A 19,691-nucleotide genomic window follows, 5' to 3' on the forward strand; every position below is an offset into this window, starting at 1 on the left:
TGCATATTCTCATGTTATAGCTTTGCATAATGCTAGGTTAATCATGCATAGTCGCCTTTTGATATTTTACCATACATTCACATGATTCTGTTTGTTATTAATTTATTATTCTATATGTAGCTATTCATATTTTCCCATGATGTTACGAACTTTGTAATTATTATTTTGTTGATGAAACATTTTAGACTGTGCTTATGGGTGCATACACTGAACTTGAAAGTTTCTCAAATTGTAACATGCTTATGTTTAGATCACTAGGACATTTGTTTAAACTCGTCTCTTTTGGCGGGTCAGCTCTATTTTCACTGTTTTATTCCTTTGTCTTGTTTAGATAAAAAAACTTTATTGGTTTGACTACTTTAGCACTTTCGTTTGTATTTGGTAATTATTATTCAACCATAGACTAATTAGGCTTAAAATATTCGTATCACAAATTATAGACAAACTTAGTTATTTTTTTATGTATATTTAATGCTCCATGCATGTGTCGCAAGATTTCCTGTTGGGAGAAATCTTAAAAAGTTTTTAGATTTTGAGTGTAACTAAACAAGACCTTAGTTGGTGTCTACAAGTTGAGAGCCTACTTCATGAATCTACACCCTTCATCTCAAATTATAAGATGTTTAACTTTTTTATCCAAAGTTTGACAACTCATCTTATTAAAAGAATATATGCAAACATAGTTAATTTAAGTTGTTCTTGAAGAACTTTATTAATAAATCAAGTCATGCTAAAAGAAGTGATATTTTGTATAAATTTTTGAATAAGACGAGTAGTTGGAAACACTCTTTAAGTTTAATCATATCAGGAAATGCCAACTTTTTTATTTGGCAAATAATAACCAGGTGACAGATTTTCTTGTTCGCGAAAGGTAGTATATAATCAATTCAATGACTGTTTTCTTTGTATTTGGGTAATTACCCCTTTCTGTTTTTTTTTCCGGCTAATTACCCCTTTCTTGATCTTCTTTTAAGCTGACCCCTATAAAATTGATCCATCCGAATTCCGAAGCCTAAAAATTCCTGAAACAGAGGAGATCTTCTTAACCGACACAGGGGCCCTACGCTCAGCGCCTGCTGCTGGTGGCTTTGCACGTGAGCGTCGGCGCGCCGCAGCCTGCGTAAACCAGTCACGCAACGCGGGCGCGCCGAGCGGCGGAGCGAGTCAATCGCGACGCGCGCACGCCCTTGTGGGCTCTGGCGTACACGACCCCACGCGAACGCCGCTGACGCCGGGGCCCGGAGCAAGAACTGGGAAAGGAGCGCCCAGTAACCGAGCACTAGCAGAGGCAAGGGAGGGGCAAAGCAGAGTATAGGGAGGGAGGAGTAGGCGGAAACGAAGCAACGGAAGCGTAAGCGTTAGGAGACGAGGCGCCGAGGGAGGGAGGCAAGCGAAGAAGGCCCCGCCCCGATCACACCAAACGCTTCGTGCTGCTGCCCCGTCTCTTCTCGTCGTGATCTCAGGGCAGGCAGCGGATCGATCTCACGGCGGCGGCGGAGGCGGAGGCGACCTTCTTAGGCGCGCCACCGCCATCCCAGCCGAGCGCGCGGCGATCCAGATCCAGGTACCCCTTCGTGGACTGCTGCCCCTGGGCCTCTCTTCTCCATTCCGTCGGCGTCCGTGTCCTCGTTCCCTGGGACGTCACCGGCGTGGATTGACGACCCGGTCCGATCCGATTGCTCGTTTTCTCCGCAGAATCTATCCCCCCCTTTGTCTGTTCTGAGCTCTGAAAGTCGAATATGCGCTGTTTTCCCCCAATCCATCCAGTTGGCTGCTGTTTGCCGCGTGGTGGAGTTCGTACCGATATAGGTGGTTTGGTACTTTTTGGTCTAATTTTCCGATTTTATTATTTGGGTGTTCAACCGAAGCCCCATGGCCCTCGTTTTATCCGCCCGCCGCTCTGGAATGAAATGCACTGCGAATTTGACGCGAACACAAACTCTGTGAATTGACATGTATTTATGAACCGTTTTATGTCAGTGCTCTGGTTGCCGTGTGCACTGAATCAGTGATCGGGCGGAGCAATACAAAGCGGGAGGGCCTGATCATTTGAGCTGCTTTTCTAGAGAATGTCAGGTATGGCCAGGTGCTCGTTGTCGTAGCTATATGTATGCAGTTTTAGTGTCTCGGTCATGCAATGCAGATAATGTTCTGGGGTTTGCCATGCTCTGTTGCAGAGGGTAACGTGGATAGCATCGAGATATCTGTCAGTAATGATGAGAGGAGGAATAGGGCAGATGCCGAGATCTCAGAGGATGAGCCGAGGCACACCAGGATGCGGTCGCTGAGGAAGAAAGCCCTACATGCATCGACAAGGCTGACACACTCGCTAAAGAAGAGGGGAAAGAGAAAAGTGGACTGCAGAGTGCCAAGGATAGCTATAGAGGATGTCAGAGATGCTGAAGAAGAGCAGGCAGTGAGCTCGTTTCGGGAGGTTTTGTTTGCTAGGGGCTTGTTACCAGTCAAGCATGATGATTATCATATGATGCTTAGGTTGAGACCTGAGGAAATATGCTCATATTGTTATTTTCAGCTATACAATGTCAGTTGGTGATTTTCAGTTCTGTGCTGTAGATTTTTGAAAGCGAGGAAGTTTGATTTTGAAAAAGCAGCACAGATGTGGGCGGACATGCTGCAGTGGAGAAAGGAGTTCGGTACAGACACCATTTTTGAAGTAGGATGTTGTCTATTCTAAAAAAGTTGACCTCAAAATTATATGAAACTCTACTGATATATAGATGTATTTACATGCACTGTATGACATCTAAGATTGTTCATCATATGATTCTGCAAAACTATATCATGCATACTAACAGTAGCTAATTTGACTCATTGAAGGATTTTGAATTTCATGAGCTAGAGGAGGTCCTGCAATATTATCCTCATGGTTACCATGGGGTTGACAAGGAAGGAAGGCCTGTGTACATTGAGTTGCTTGGGAAAGTTGAACCCAACAAGCTTGTACAAATCACGACAGTTGAGCGCTATATTAAGTATCATGTACAGGAGTTTGAGAGAGCTTTTCGGGAGAAATTCCCTGCATGCTCAATTTCTGCCAAAAGGCATATAGATACTACAACTACGATATTGGATGTCCATGGTGTGGTATGTTCATTGTCTATATTGTTTTATTAACTCCATTACTTATCTTGATTTTCGAAAGAGATAAACACAATAAAATTAAAAAGAAAAGCATTCCCTGCTTTCCTTTGCAACATCATCCGTATAAATTCATTTGCAAGAATCTTACTTTTAACATATTTGTTATGCTTTGCCAGATGTATCTTATAGTCTCCGTAATGCAGATATTGTTTAAAACATCCCTGTAGTTTGATTGATTAGGATTTGGGATGTTTTAATGTTTGTGGCAAAATTGACCCTTTTAGAGAAAAAGACCAACTCTTGTTGTTTTTCCAATACCTGTCTGCTACTTCAACTAGATATCTAAATCAAACCTACTCCTGTTAGAAAAACTTATGCACTGGATCTTGTTCTGATTCTGATACTTTGTTTACTTTTTCCCAAATGCTTGGATATAAATCCATCGATCCAAAAAAGAACCATCGATAGAGCTACAGAGGTTTAAGGTCCTCTGAACTACTGATGCAGGCACAATTGGATTTTATCTTTGTTACTTAATTTGTTTTCTGTAAGCATGATGTAGTTTGAAACAGCTCAGATATCTAATATGAATATTTCCTTTTCCTGTTCCCTGTGATATAGGGCTGGAAGAACTTTAGCAAGATCGCGAGGGATTTGGTGCGTTGTATGCAAAAAATAGATGGTGACTATTATCCTGAGGTTAGCCTTAGTATAGAGATGATTGAATGTAGCTTAGTTTGATCCCCTTCTGATTACCAAGCATGTCACAAATTATGCAGACACTACATCAAATGTTTATTGTAAATGCGGGACCAGGTTTCAAGCTGATATGGAGCACTGTTAAGGGACTTCTTGACCCCAAAACGTCATCTAAAATACATGTAGTGATTTTGCAGCCCTTCCCAATTGATTATCCATGTTTTGATCTTTGTATGGCTTCATACGTACTCTATGATTTCAGGTTCTAGGAACAAAATATCAAAGCAAACTTCTTGAAGCTATTGATGCAAGGTTGGTGGTTGTTTCTCCAAAGATTATTTTATTGGTGAACCTATGTGCAAATCTTAAGCATAATGTATCTTCAGCCAATTGCCGGAGTACTTTGGTGGTTCATGCACGTGTTCTAACCTCGGAGGGTGCCTGAGGTCTAACAAAGGCCCCTGGAGCGATCCTTCAATCATGAAGGTAAATTTATGACTAATGCCTTCTTACTGTATTGTAGTCTACTGTTTTTTATGGTACATCAGTATATTTAACTTATCTGTTAGCTGTCATCATTGTTGCTGCTGGTGATGACCTTATTTTTCTATTGTAGCTTGTACATAGCATGGAGTCATTGAAGGAAGTTGGGCAAGTATCTGATATAGAAGAAACATTTACAGGCTCCATGAGATTGCGTGCTCTCAAGGTAAGTTTACTGATTTTGATTTCTCATGTGCTGAATAAGCCATTCTGTTCTCCAATTTTGACATTGGATGTTCTGCTCTTTCTTCTTTCAGTTACCAGAACGAATTAGTGACACATCAAATGCTGAATCAGGTTCAGATGTTGATGATCTTGGATCCCCTGTGGCTCCTGAAGATGTTGAATATCCTAGTTTGGCCCCAGTTCGAGAGGAAGTAAAGTCTTACTAAGTTCTGCTTTGTTTTTTTTTCCCCTTTTTTTGGAGAAATCTCATTATTTTTCTTGTGTGTCTATCTTGTAACTATGAAGATTCTAACTTGCATATTTAGGCTTTCATTAGAAAATAGGTGTTCTGTTCCTTTTAGCCGCATGCCACCATGTTGGTATGTTGTATAACTTTGTAGTTTATTCATCTCTGAATCTTTACCCTGTAGGTGAGGGAATCAGGATCTACAACGTACAGTGGTTTGATTGGCATGTCTCATACGGCAGATAAAGCTGTAGGATCCAACAGGAGATACAACTCTACTGGAAATGAAATTAGGCAATTCAACACAGAACAAGGTTCCCTGATAAATGGGGGTTTACCTGCGCCAGGTATCAAGTTAAAATTCTACATTATTTGGTGAAGTTTTATAAAGAATTTGTTATACACCATCATTTCTTCAAATCAGTTGGCTCGCCTTGATGTCCAGCCTGTCTCATGCTTAAATATGGGTTCAAATCAGCAGGTCGGCGTGCCCCAAATGATGGTGTAGGCAATGATGATGGGTTCTTGAAATATATATCAAGAAGAGTTGTTGATGTATTTCTTAGAGTACTATCATTTTTGCGGTTCTTCATTCGTCGACGACAACACTTGGAAAACGTTCATTCACATGCTGCAACTGCACCCAGTAATCTGGCAGATCTTCAGACAATTAAGGAAGATCGTGTAAATCCTTGCCTTGAGCGTCTTGATCGACTTGAGTCAATGTTTAATCAGCTGAGCAGAAAGCCTCCAGAGCTTCCACAGGACAAGGATCGGGCCATACAAGATTCTTTTGACAGGATAAAGTCCATTGAGTTTGATCTGGAGAAGACAAAGAAGGTACCTGCCAAACAATGTTTTATGGATATCATGCTCCTTAGAATTGCTTTGGGCTTTCGCCTTTATGGCCCGAGTGCCATGGTACCTTTTATATCACTTCTTTTTACTAAACAAAATCTTTGTTCACTCTCAGGCAATGCAAGTTAAACTTATATACGAAAGTTGCTTTTACCAATTTATTTAAAATTGGCAAGTTTGTGATGCTAAAATTTCACATTAAAGGCCAAACATTGCCGCTCATTGTTCAAAAACAACTACGGGGACCATCTGATGTAGCTTTTGATTTTGTTGGGTAATCCCTTAACTGTTCCCAGGTGGATATATCTTTAGGACAACTTTGTGGGAACCCACAGGTCTATATTTGATTGATACCTCTTAAAACACATCTTCTGATGGTCTTGAGCCTCCACTGTGTCCTGCTATTAAGTCCTGCTATTGTCCAGATTGCCAAAGTGAATGTATTATGTGGTAGGTTTTTGCTATGGCACAATGTGCTTACCGAGTAGTTATTATTCACCAGATACTGTTCATTATCTGTTTTTTGATTTAATTAATAAAGCCATTTTCTGGTCATTTGATATTTGTTCTTGATTTAAATTTAACCAGTTAACTTAATTTCATTATTTAATAATACTAGTTATTATTCGTTAGATCTGATAAACTTATTTTCCTTTGTTCTCATCTTTGTTGATTTTTTTTTTCAAATAATATACTACATAGTTACGTAGTCTGTTTTTTTGGGGGTTCTGTTCTTCCAGGTATTGCATGCAACAGTTATCAAACAAATGCAGATGGCAGAAACCTTGGAAGCTGTAACGGAGCCTGATCTTAGGGTAAGTATGACATCATGCAATTGTTAGTAAACTATCCATCGAGTGTCTGTCTTCGGATCCATAATATCCAGTTCAGGTTGGCATGGATAGTTCCTTGATGTCTGAAACTGACACATTCAAGCTATTTCTGCCTCAGATATACTGATATTATAGAATATATGAATTTGGACTCATCATGTATCTCGTAATATGGTAATAGTCACACTTGTGCATGCTAACTTTTTTTTTTCATTTTTTTGGGTGCAGCGGAGGAAATTTTGTACATAATACACTTACCTGCAATGTACAGAAACAAGAGAAAAAAAATGGCGATTTACTAATGTCTGCTGCCTGACAGAGAATTGAACTACATTGCTTTGTACATGGTCGCCTTTTGCCGATTATCTTTCCCAGCCTACTATAGAGATGAGTGCCATGGCATGTTAGCCGCAATAACAACAGATAGTTTACCTGTGATAAACTGAAGAGATAGTCATGAACAGCGTCCTGGAAAATCACCAGACACTGACCAATCTATAGAGCTAAAGGAATTCTGTGTTATGCTCCTCTAAGCGCTGAGCCTCCTGATATGATGTATGTATTTCAATGCTCCGTGCTGTCTCATATCCTTTTTTTTTTCTTCTTTCAGAACAGTTAGTTTCACCCATAATTCAATCCATTTTTTTGGTTGGTAGATACTGTATCATTGAACTTGGTTTTCTTAGAACTTTGCAACTAACCAAAATCTAGTGGTGAACACGTTGTTTCAACGTATTCACGTCTAACGGTCAAGTGCTTGCATGTTTGCATTTACAAGACTCTGTAGCATGATGATTGATGAGGAATGATGTTCGTCTACATCATGACTCCATGAGCTGTCTGCCAATTGAAGACGCATGGAACTGAGCTGTCAACTACTAGACCACAGCCATTTGCCAGAGGGTAGACGTCGTTTTCTGTTAGAAGAAGAGAGGACCTGCGCGGCGAGGACGAATGGGAGCAGCGCACATGCTCGCGAGGAAAGAATCGCTGAAGGTCCAACTGCAAACCTTTTGAAACTGTCAATATCGTGAGAATCTGGGCACGAAGCCACGCATACACTTGAAGTTCACGTATAGACTCGTGTAATTTTGCTTGCCCCCTGATCCAGGGTATTACCAACAGGTCCGTTTTCCACAACAGACGGAATTAATCCACCATTTTGCAATTATCTTATTGTCTTTTGCCCTCTTTTCTTTACCGGGTACAAGGAGTTATATTATTTACTCCACGCAAAGACTGGTTACCGCGTCAATCTTAAGTGCAAATCTCGAGTCAATGTGCGTGTGCTCGACACAAGGTGAGATCAAAAAAACTATCCGCATTGAGAAAGTAAAATTCTTGGTCCAATGATCCTCTGTCCTGTCAACGTTAAATTGGTGATAAGTCAATAAAATAGAGGGAAAGATGGACCTCCTTCAATACACCAATCCCAACTACCTAGGTCTTGTTTACTTCCATCCAAAAACCTAAAATTTTTCAAGATTCTCCGTCACATTAAATCTTTAGACACATGCATGGAGTATTTAAATATAAACAAAAATAAAAACTAATTACACAGTTTGGTTGAAATTTACGAGACGAGTATTAAATATAAACAAAAATAAAAACTAATTATACAGTTTGGTTGAAATTTACGAGACGAATCTTTTGAGCCTAGTTAGTCCATAGTTGAACAATAATTACCACAAACAAACAAAGATACTACAGTGTCAACGAATTTTTTACTTCATCAACTAAACACGGCCTAGTTCCTCCTTTTGAGAGCACGCGAGAACATGCCGCCTCCATCTTCCATTCACCCTTGTTGGTTGGTCGTTGAAGTGTCGTTCAATATCGAGTCAGCCTTGGAGTCGATCCCGAGGGATGCGCTTCCTGGTTCGACCTCCCCACCATTGAGCTTGTCTGCCTTCCCATCTGCCGCGGAACGAGGGGGGAGGAACCTAGCCACCACGTCGAGTGTAGGGCGTGCAGCGGCGGGCACTGCTGCTGGCCAGCCGGTGATCAGGAGGAGGGAGGAGGAGCTCAGGAGAGAGTATCAGCAAAGGTGTAATCGAGAGAGGACATAAAGAGGAGAGGGCTAGAGGGATGAGAAAAAAATAAAATAAACTTGACTAAGGTCTTGTTTAGTTCACCTCTTCATCGTCACATCAAATCTTGTGTCACATGCATGAAGCACTAAATATAGACGAAAACAAAAACTAATTACACAGTTTGTCTGTAATTTATGAGACGAAACTTTTGAACGTAGTTAGTCTATAGTTGGACAATAATTGTCAAACACAAAATCCAAAATCTTTTCACAACTAAACAAGGCCTAACATAATAGATGGAGAGAGCATGTGTACACTGCCATTAATTTGAAGAGGAGAGACTATAGTAAATAGTGTAGTAGTTAAGGTATGCTAAAAAAATAAAGAACACTTATACTAAGCACCGTCTTTGATCGAGGTATGCTTAAAAGAACACCTAATACTAATCACCGTTTGATCGTCCGTGATCGTCATCACTGTCTCTCTCCAGCCCAGCTACAGCTAGCGTCCACTGCCAAGTGCCAACCTCGCCACCGTCACATAGCATAGCGGCGAGAGGAAAGAATCACCAAACAAACCGCGTCCGCGTCGAGTCTCGCTGCTGTCCGGCTCTGGCGTCTCCAAGCTACCCCGTGCAGCTCCTCCACTCCACCACCCCGCGACGCTAATTAATTCCAGCTGCAGCACCTGGGTTGGAGGCTAGAGCTTGCAAGCACCACCAGCGAAGAAGTCGTGGCGCGCATGTGGGCGGCCTCTTCATCCCGCGTCCCACAGCCACCGCTGCCGTCGTCGTCCTAGATCCGACAGCCTCACGAGCTCCATTCCCTCGAGGCCACAGGCCCACATCCCGGTGTCCCATCAACAGCAGCGGCGAGTTCTTGCTTGCTGTGTGGGAGGGCGCAAGGCGATGGCTGCGGGCCGTGGCCTCTTGGTCCTCTTCTTCTCGGCCGCCGTGGTGGCTGGGCTCACCTCTGCGGCGAATGGTTCTTTCCTGTCCGGTACGACTTCTTTGCCCTGGTGTTTCTTGCTGTCCGTTTCGCTTTCCGGTTTCGTAGCTGATGGGCTGGTTCTGTTTGTTCTGCATGAGCAGATAGCGTCTTCCAGCCGAGCGCCGGATCTACAGGGAGGAGCTTGCTGCAGGCCAAGAATAGTAAGTTTCATCCCTTCCTTTCTCCTTTAACCAATTCAACCTGTGATTGATTCGTGGATTGGGTGATTTTGATCTGAGATTGGGAGTTATGTGCTAGCACACCCTTCCATTAATGACATAACAGTTTGGGTACAAACTGGATTACACAACCTCTTGGAAGAGGGATGTCTCGAGTTTAGCAGGCAATTTGGAATCGGAGCTGGGGAAGGAAGATATAGCTCTAGACATAGGGAGAAGGGCTAGAGGGAGAGGAACCAGAGGAGGAAGATGAACAAGACATGTCTCTGTATTCAATTCATTGAGTTCTCCTTTCTGATGCAGTTGCTCTTTTTGTGGTGTTGCCCTTCAGTTGCTTGGGCCAGTAGGCAACATGGCCCATGGCGCAACTCCAGCTCATACCTAGGATGATTCCTCAAATTCTACCCTCTATAAAATTTGACTTGCCCTCAAGTCGATGCAAAAGTGTCAAACCACCGGTATCCCATGGCACTTGTGATTCTTCAGTGCTATGCCTTGACTTTGCTCCATTTGTCTTTTTCAGTAGTTCCACATTCAACTCCCTGCAGCTCAGGCAACTCCTTTGTTGTACATCGACAGACCTTTATCTTCATGGTTGCCTAGACTATCTGATGTAGTTGCTCCTCTGAGATGGACTAAAAGCATATGCTTAGCCAATTTGCGCATGCTGCTGCCCATGTTCAGAGCTTGACAATAATGAATTAGTGTGATTAGATTCAGGTGCACAAGTCTGAAACTTTATAAAGGTAGAAAACCCTGCAGAAATAACCACTTTATAACTTATGTTGAGTGTTGACATACTACAATCTTGTTAAGAGATAACAACTCAAGAACCACTGCCAACAGAAATCACCCTCTCAATCTTGTAGTGAATTTCAAACACATGCCAGAACAAACCACCATGCATCTGCATATCTCCTGGATCCCATTGCTCTTGTACTTTCCTCGTATAATATGTAAGCATGGCATGAATCCCACTGCCGACAAGAGGAAGCTTACAAATGATTCTGCATACTGTTTTTACCTCTGGAAGCACCTAAAAGCCTGTCCCTACTGAATGCAAACACAATTGTCTGCATGTGCTGCAAACCTATCAACATATGTTGAAGGAAGATTGCACACAATACACTTCTTGCACATCTTGTATTTGTACAATTGGACTATTGCTTTGACTTGTGTTATCAATCGCCGCCTCAAACAAATTATCTCCATCACGCAACAGTGCAACTTTTGCTGTTGCAATATTGGTCATAAACAGAAACGAACTCTTAACCATCCAACTTCCAGCAACTTAACAAATAAACAATGGAGTACAGCTAGTACTATCAAATGCAGAACCAAAACCTGTATGTCCAAAAACATCAGTCAACAATGATTTGAACTGAAATATCTCAGCTCTTCTAGCTGACAACCCATCATCATGCTTCTGCTGCCAAACTACAGGAAGTTAGGCCATTGACACTCACAGAATGCTTATTGTCAAAGCCCTCATGATACTTTCATCTTCTCTAGTGAGAGCTGCACCCAAGTTGCAGTTTCTCAGCAAATTAGCACAGGCTGCAATTCTATTAGTTCCACAACCCAGCACGCCATCTGCTCACTGGTTAGCTTAATGAAAATGCACTTCAATGATTTAAGGACAGTACAGCACAGAGTGAAAGCTCCAACCTAAACTGTTAAAACTTCCAATCGAATTTAACAGATGCTAGAAATATGTTCATGTGGTAGTGACCATAGAGTCAACTGCAGCAATCCTTTGGATAGAATACACAAGTTTGCAAAATAACCACTGCATACCCTTATGCCAAGCAAGTCCAAACATACCGCCACATGGCCTCTCGAATCAGCACAAGGGAACTCACTTTTATCACCATCTTGTGTCTCCAATTTCCTACAGTTTCAGCATGCACACATGAGATCTTGATGAACTGGAGGTTTCCTAAGTAAAATAGAACTTCTCCACACTGTAACCAAATGAGGAACATTGAAGGACGGCCATGGCATTGGCTGAATCTTATCACTACCATTAGCAATCTTCATGAGTGTATGCAATAATAGCCATAGAACAACTGTCCTCTCTAGGCCGCCTTGCTCCTTGCTCCTGTCCAGCAGCATATGCTGACAATGGCTCAACAGCTTGCGGACACAGAACTTGCAGCCACCAAGTGAGTGCTCTCTTGAAAACATGTCTATATCCAGTGCCATGGTAGTCCAGAATGAAGGCGGAACAACCTTGGAAATGTTCCCTAACATCTTCAGGCCAGTGATGCAGCTGGGAAGCACCATGACCTTTGGCTATTTCATTGAACCCATGGTGGGTGTCATGCACTAGCAAAGTTGAGCTTGAGGTCGCAAGGCTTGAAATGGAGACGGCGAGCAGTGTAGATGTTGGAGATGGTGTTAATGCAGCTTCTGCAGCGTACATGGAGGCCAGAATGTCAACGTCAGTGCCCAGGAATCCCTTAGAACACTTGGTTTGCGTGACAACAGCGGTGTCACTGGCCACCGTGTCAATGGCTAGGGCTGCTGCTGCAGCAATGCTGGTGTCGGTGACTATCACCTCAGTGATAGCAAATGAAAGGCTTGCTACTATGTTTAGTATATGCATAGGAGGAACAGACTCTTCAATACTAAAGCTTCAAGGATGCATATGAGGAATAGTGCACTAGGTGCATATTATATGCTTATAGACAGACTGACAGAGTGACATGGAGCTTGTGGACTTGGAGAACACCTGTTCGTTAGAATTTTATTGGGGAGTTTGACCAGGATTGTCTATTTGTAAGACAAAAAGCCAAACATCAGGAGCTATTAAAATGGTAGGACCTGATGGTGATACGCTTTTGTTAGCCAATTTATGTTCATGTTCATGTCCATGTCTACACATCCCCAATCCTTACCATAGAGGCAATAGAGAGCGAAACAAAAGAAGGATATTATCAAGCCTGTGTGCCTTGGATAGGAAAAAATGGATATTGAAATCAATTGTTAATGTGACATGGAAAATTTCGTTGGAGGAACTAAAAGTCAATTAAGAAGGCTGGTCCTAGCACTAATCGGCAACAAAAGAAACTAAATTCTTCAAGGCAGCCCCTCTGCGACCATGGTAGCTCATTGCAATTAGGAATACATATATATTCCTTTTCATCTTGTGCTGAGTAGAACGAACTGAGCATATCTTATATATATCATCTATTGTGTTTTGTCTCTTAACACACCTCTGGTCACATTCCATTTTACTACTTGTATATTACATAATTATATTTTTTAATTTTATTAATGCCTACCTATGCTTAATTGCTTATCATCAGGTTGCCCTGTGAACTTTGAGTTCCTGAACTACACAATCATCACAGGCAAGTGCAAAGGGCCAAAGTTTCCAGCCAGCCAATGCTGTGCGGCACTCAAGGAATTCGCGTGCCCTTATTATATGTACCTCAATGATGAGAGCAACGACTGTGCATCGACAATGTTCAGCTACATCAACCTCTATGGCAAGTATCCACCAGGCCTGTTTTCCAGCGAGTGCAAAGAAGGCAAGTTGGGGCTTTCTTGCGCAGATGTCCCCCAGAAGGACAGTGCCACTGCAAACAGTGGTTATCACGCTCAAAGCAGCTTGCTTGTGTTGATTACTGTCTTGAGTGTGGTAGTAGCGTTGTTCCACTGAACTATAACTTCATTTTCCCCAAAGATGGTGTGTTACAGCTGATGAGGCTTGAGTTGCACCTTTTGGTGCTCATGATGGGTTTCCAGGTTCTTCCTTTTATGTGTAAAATCTCTCTAATGTAATTCATGGCCTACTGCATATTTTTCTGAATTCGATTGATCTGTCAGTGTCAATGTTAGCTTCCATCAGTTAACGGTATCATTGTATTGCGGTTGTTGTGTTAAATTAGGACGAGTATATGTATATATAGATTATCAGTATGAATGGTTTTTGGGTCCTCTGGAAAAATGTTGTGTTTGCAACTTATAAAATATATTGTTGCAATGCCTAATTATTGTGCTTGACAAGAAAATACTTATAAAGTTTTGTTGCAACTCCAGATTATGTTCAACGGCAGTAGCGACAGCTTAACCTTCGGTAAGATACTCTCTTTCTCACTGAAACCATTAACTTTCATAATCCGTGCCACTTGACCAACTTTATAGAAAAGAACATCAATATCTATAACATAAAATGAGTATCTTTTAAAAATATATTTTATGATAAATCTAATGGTATTAATTTGATACTATAAATATTAGCGTTTTTCTAGAAATTTGGTTAAAGTTTTAATAGTTTGACTTAGGACAACTCTAGGAGTTGAAGCTTTCGGACACAGATGGAGTAAAAAAAGCATATTGTTTTCGATATCACGAACTCACTCCAGATTTGCCTGTTTGTTTGGCTGATAAGTTGTGAGAGAAAAATATTATCTACGGACAGCAGTGTTACTTTCTCACAATAAATTAACCAATAATACTTTCTGTCATGGCTTATCACGGCTTATCAGTCAAACGAACAAAACGATAACCATAAAAGTCGCCACATGCGCCTAGAGCAATGTGCTACTCTATGTAGCCGTATAAGTGGGTTTCTAGCATATATTTGACTCTTAGTTTTAGATAAGCTAAATTGTTGATCTAACATAATTTGGTAAAAAAATAACAATCATAGAATGGGTATTAGTGTGGCTGATTTTCAGCTTGATGCTGATGCTGATTTGTTGTGTGAGAAAAACACTATTTTATAGTTGAAAAGTTATGCCTAAAAAATTTTCATCCATCCCATCGAATCTTTGGACATATACATGAAACATTAAATGTAGATAAAAAAATAAATTAATTACATAGTTTGGTTAAAAATCGCGAGACGAATCTTTTAAGCCTAGTTAGTCCATGATTAGCCTTAAGTGCTACAGTAACCCACATGTGCTAATGACAGATTAATTATACTTAATAGATTTGTCTTGCAGTTTTCTGACGAGTTATGTAATTTGTTTTTTTATTAGTTTCTAAAAACCCCTTCCGACACATCCGATGTGACACCTAAAAAATTTTCATCTCCAATCTAAACAGGGCCTAAGGGCACTCCCAATGCAGAAACTATCATGGTTTCTATAGACATTAATTGTAGTGCCACCTAAGTATTTTGCTGATGTGGCAAGATAGTTATTGAAGAGAGAGAGAGAGTAAAAATCATAGAAACCGAGTTTAAGTTAGAAACCATGTCTATACGAGATCCAAAACATGAAATGACATGATTGGTTGACAATAGAGAGAGAATGAATATGATTGGATAAAAATATTCTATAGAAACTATCCATTGGAATCATAATTTTTATATATAATGTCTATAGAAATAAACTACACGTAGTTTCTAGCATTGGGAGTGTCCTAAGAGCATGTTTGGTTCCCCTTACTAAATTTTAGCTAACTAAAACTATTTTAGCTACTCTGAAGGCCCGTTCCCCGCTTGGTTCCCATCCATGTTAACGGGGTAAGCTAAATTTTAGCTAGCTAAAAATTTTAGGTGCCCATCCATGTTCAAGTCACTTTCTTAGGCACCTAAATCGATTTACTGCATCCCCCAGTTTTCCATCAGACCTTACCAGCAACCATCTTGTCATTGCTTACCCTTGAGTATGTAGTGGTTACTGTGGTCCTATATTTGTGTTTTCTATTGGGCCTGTTATACATGATGAAAGCTTTGAGGATTGTATTAATTTTCTTGTTATTCTTATCATCCATCTTCTTCTTCTTGACTTGCTTGCATTCAGTGGATTTGTGGCCGTATTGATGGCACTTGAAGCATGTTATGATTGCTCTCCCTTTAGCTTCTTCACCATGTTTTAATAGTTATCTTGAGGGAGTTGAGCTTTCTTCATGGTGTGCTTGCTCTCTAGGCTAGCCACCTCTTGGTTGACGCGTCTACATGATCACGTCAAGCAAGTTGATCCAAGTGATAGAAATCAAATATCTATCATTTCTATCTTGCTAAAGCATGTTTTCTAAAGGTGAGGACCAAACACGTTCTACGATCCAATCCTTAAATATATCACATTATTATTATTATTATTATTATTATTATTATCATTATCATCATCATTATCTATACTTGTAATATCAAGGGTATGTTTAGTTCTTCATAGAATACAAAATGCAAAATGTCAATACCTTTAGAACGATGAAATGTAAAATATCAAATCTTTTAGGGTTATGTTTGTTCTATCCAAAATACATAATTTATTGCACGACCTCTTAAGGCTCTTTTGGGCTTTTTTTACCTCTTGAGGCTAAAATCCAAAATAGAAAATGATAACTATTTTGCCAAAAAAATTGCATGGAGTTTAGTTCTATTATGCAAAATGATAGACCAAATCCAGAATTTTTTAGATGAAATGGGAACTAAACACCTCCTAAAAGGATAAATTTTTTCATCCACTTTTTTGTTCGTCAACTCCTCCCATTGTACCTCACCCTCCCCTATGGTCATATCATCTTGCATCTATACGTTTTCAAATCAAATCCAACCCTATGGTCATATCATCTTGCATCTATACGTTTTCAAATCAAATCCAACGTGAGACTATGTTTCTAATCCAAAGCCAACAAAATTTTTTAGAGGCAAAGAATATCAGGTTTATATTATTAATTAATATTTGGATTGTTTATGGTTTAGGCTTTAGAAACATTGTAGGGCCTACCTTCTCCCTCTTAGACATCTACAATCTTTTTCGCCTCCTACTTGCTTTTGCCTGCATTTTAGGCTTCTGCAGTTCTGCTTTTTCGCATGGTGCAAGAGGAACCACTTCGAGCGTCGTAGGACAAATCAGTTTGAGCGGTTACCACCGAGACAATAGCTTTTTTGCGTGGGACAAAGCAGTCTGAGCGGGGTAGCGTGTCTGCGGCAAGACCGATGGGTGTGGGTGTGGCGGCACAACTATGGTGGCATGGGCGGTGCAACTGTGGTAGGGCCAACAGGTGTGGCAGTGGTGGCGCGGGCGTTGCGGCATCAACGACACCAAGGTATGGTTGGAGATTATCGGGTGATTGAAGTTCCAGCATCGTAGGCAGCAAAGGCCAGCTGCAGCTCCAGCAGTCTGGCAACGCGCACATCTTCAGGAGGACGACGAGGTGAGCTCCTTTCCCGGCTTAACCTAGCCTTGCGTTGGGTTTGAGTCTTTGGGAAAAGAGGTTTGAATCTTTGGGAAAAGAGGCTCTCGTTTCTCACTTATTTCTCATTGGGTTTGAATCTTTAGGAAAATTACGCTTAAACTTATTAGAACTATTTTTTAACCATATAATAATGTTTTTCTTTCAAAATAAATTAGCATCAGCAGCAGCCTTTTTGGCTAGCCGAACAGAGCCAAATTTCATATCTCCTTGTCCTCGTTTCCCTATCCATGCTTCCATTTCCCTTGTATCCAAATGATGGAAAAAATTAGGTGGCTACACTGGCGCCTCCATGCAGGTTCATTCAGATGGATACCATGTATTTCAAAAAATCCATCACATGATAAGTTAGTCTAAAAATAGGGAACTAGTAACTTTCTAGATTACTTTAAAAATATATTTGAAAACTCTACCTTCTAATCGTGTGATGAATTTTCAGGGACATCTGGACGTGCACGGACACGCTAGAGGGCTACACCCATTTTTTCTTTTTCACAAACGCCGCCGATAGCCTCTAGGAATCAGGATGGCCCTACATGGACCCTTTGTTTACCTATACCAAAGATAAAAAAGACGACGCCTAGGCGCATCATTAGCAGCGTCGGTGGGAGAGGAGGCACGACCGAGTGGCGGCGGGTGCGAGTGGCAGTGGCAGACGCGTGCGGAGAGAGGATAGGTGATGTCCCTCTAGATCTAGAGGCGCACTACATGAGGGAGGGCACCACACCGCTAGACCCGTTGCAGCGTGGTCTCATTGTCCCCCTCCACCTTTGATCCTGTCCTCGCTCTTCCCGCACGGCACAACAATTATAACCCTAGATGAGAGCTGCTCAAACGTCCCAAGAAGGCATGTGAATGGACGCGGTGATGGGAGTGCCTGCACCTCCACCGCCAAGGAGGAAGAGAGGCTCTATAGGAGGCGGGAGCGTGGCGGAGGCAGCTCATGAGGCAACAGGGAGTGGCTCGAGCACGATGGCATAGTTATGGGAGACAAAGGGAAGGAAAAGGAGAGCCCAGGAGAGACAAAGAGAAATATGCTTAGGAGTCACGACGGCTTAGGAGATAAGGATGATATGGCAGTTTTGTGATTTGGTCCCTTACTTTTGTAAAAATCTCCTAGAAATTTCTTTACTCTAATTCTCTTAACTAATTTCTTACATTTTGCCTCATAGAAGTTCTATTTTCTCACAAGAAACTATTAGATATACTTTTATTTGTCATTTCTCCTCTCGTAACCTCCTTGTTGGTATTGTAGCAACAATAATTACACACACATGTTATTGTTTAATTCATAGTAGTCACCTACATACACATAGTATATAGATTTGTATATAGATAGTCTATTATTTCTTATTTAATTAAAGTAATTTAAGGTAATGTACATGTATGTGTATAAAAATTAAAACGCCTAGAAAAACACCTTGAAACAACTAGGCTCGCCTAGGCTCTAGGCTATGGGTCAGCGTCTAGAAACCGCCTAGTGCCTTTTTGAACTTTGGCCTATACGCTACAACCATGCACCTCAACGTGCGTGGAGACACGCTCTCCCCCGCCCCCCTCTCTCGTGAGGGCGACTAGGGGGCCATCACTGTCGCCCTACGTCAGGTGCCTAGGTTATTTTTGGGCCATTCGCCGACGACGAGTATCATAGGTACTCCCATTCTTTGGTCATCCCTTCCTGCTGTGTGAAACTGAGCACCCAAACCCCTAACTTAATATTTGTATTTGGATCTGATCGAATTACAAGTCAATATACATGTATTATGCCTACTAACTTTTAGCAAAAAAAATATCGAGTCTACATGTGTACATCCATGTGCTTTACTGGGTCCACCGCTGATCTTAGAATTCGCTGAGTTATGTCTGATGGAGCCAGAAGTTTTATAAAGTTTGGGCGAAACGTCATATTAATATTAACAAGATAAAGATAATGCAAGATTATAAAAGACGTTAAGTGCTAAGCGAGCAATGACTCAGTGCCTAAAGTTTAAGCGTGCTTAAGCATTCCTAATCTCTTAAGAGTTTTATGATGCAGTAATATTTAGAATTTTGATCTTAATCCGAACAAACAGAGAAGATAGTGGAGAGTAGTTGAGAAATAGCAAATAAATCCATAAGTCCTTTGTCTATCTCTTCTCTTTCCTTTTTATAGGAAAGGTGTAAGATAAAATGTTTATAGTTTCTCCTAATGGGGTTTATATTTTAAAAATATTTTTAGAGGAATCATTATCTCACAATGTTATGTAATTGGCCCCTGGAGACACTAGTATGGTCCCTAACTAGTTCACAAGATACATTGAACTAGATGATTTTCTTGCATGTTTTGCTGCTAGAATTTAAAAGATAATGATATCACTTTGCTTCCACATGATTCTTTGATGGTTGTCCAGCCCATCCATCTATTTTCTAGCTTTACGTATGATATATAAAAAGGCTTCTTTACCATCACAAACTTAGGTGGAGTGGTTTGATAATCACTTACCCACCTTAACGTCGTGGGAGGAAGGCGATTTCCATCTACTGTTGCTGGGAACAACAAACTTTTTGAGGGAGGGGCAATGTTAAGACCATGAAAGAGTGGGTAAGAAGGATTAAGAGTGTCATTATGCATTTGGCAACAAAGCAAATGACATCGATCAAAGTGGGGTAATGTTGACAGCTAAGTCATAGTCGTGTGAGTTGGTGGTGAGTTAATAAGTGTTATGCTAAGAATCGAGCAGGTATATAATGTTTGAGGCTATTGCGTCTTGTAGAACTGAAACTGTAAAACCTCAAAATAAATCTATCTCTATTTTCATCCCTATTTTTGCTTCTCTCCCTAGATCTCTAATTTTCAAGCTATCTGTCTCATTTGTTGCAAAACCATGACAAAATAAAATCAGGCT

At 41.0% G+C, this 19,691-nt stretch overlaps 2 protein-coding genes across 4 annotated transcripts; both read left to right on the forward strand.

The window, feature by feature from the left end:
• On the forward strand, positions 1,202-7,618 carry LOC8071765 (phosphatidylinositol/phosphatidylcholine transfer protein SFH9). 3 transcript variants are annotated; one of them, XR_002452486.1, is made up of 16 exons: positions 1,202-1,564; positions 1,981-2,076; positions 2,178-2,493; positions 2,575-2,674; positions 2,839-3,105; positions 3,724-3,801; positions 3,882-3,983; positions 4,064-4,113; positions 4,188-4,287; positions 4,418-4,510; positions 4,602-4,721; positions 4,941-5,103; positions 5,235-5,596; positions 6,355-6,429; positions 6,676-7,002; positions 7,226-7,618. XR_002452486.1 is itself a non-coding variant. In XM_021459918.1 (15 exons), the coding sequence occupies exons 2-15, from the start codon at positions 2,070-2,072 to the stop codon at positions 6,694-6,696; spliced, it is 1,854 nt and encodes a 617-aa protein (XP_021315593.1). In that variant the 5' UTR covers positions 1,202-1,564; positions 1,981-2,069; the 3' UTR covers positions 6,697-7,611. The 3 variants fall into 3 exon arrangements, 2 of the variants coding, with proteins under 2 accessions (XP_021315593.1, XP_002452636.1); XM_021459918.1 differs by having other exon boundaries at positions 6,676-7,611; XM_002452591.2 differs by having other exon boundaries at positions 5,238-5,596; positions 6,676-7,611.
• On the forward strand, positions 9,015-13,646 carry LOC8077721 (GPI-anchored protein LLG1). The gene is made up of 3 exons (XM_002452592.2): positions 9,015-9,478; positions 9,571-9,630; positions 12,960-13,646. The coding sequence occupies exons 1-3, from the start codon at positions 9,388-9,390 to the stop codon at positions 13,313-13,315; spliced, it is 507 nt and encodes a 168-aa protein (XP_002452637.1). The 5' UTR covers positions 9,015-9,387; the 3' UTR covers positions 13,316-13,646.

The sequence above is a fragment of the Sorghum bicolor genome, chromosome 4, assembly GCF_000003195.3.
Source record: "Sorghum bicolor cultivar BTx623 chromosome 4, Sorghum_bicolor_NCBIv3, whole genome shotgun sequence".
Classification (NCBI taxonomy): domain Eukaryota; kingdom Viridiplantae; phylum Streptophyta; class Magnoliopsida; order Poales; family Poaceae; genus Sorghum; species Sorghum bicolor.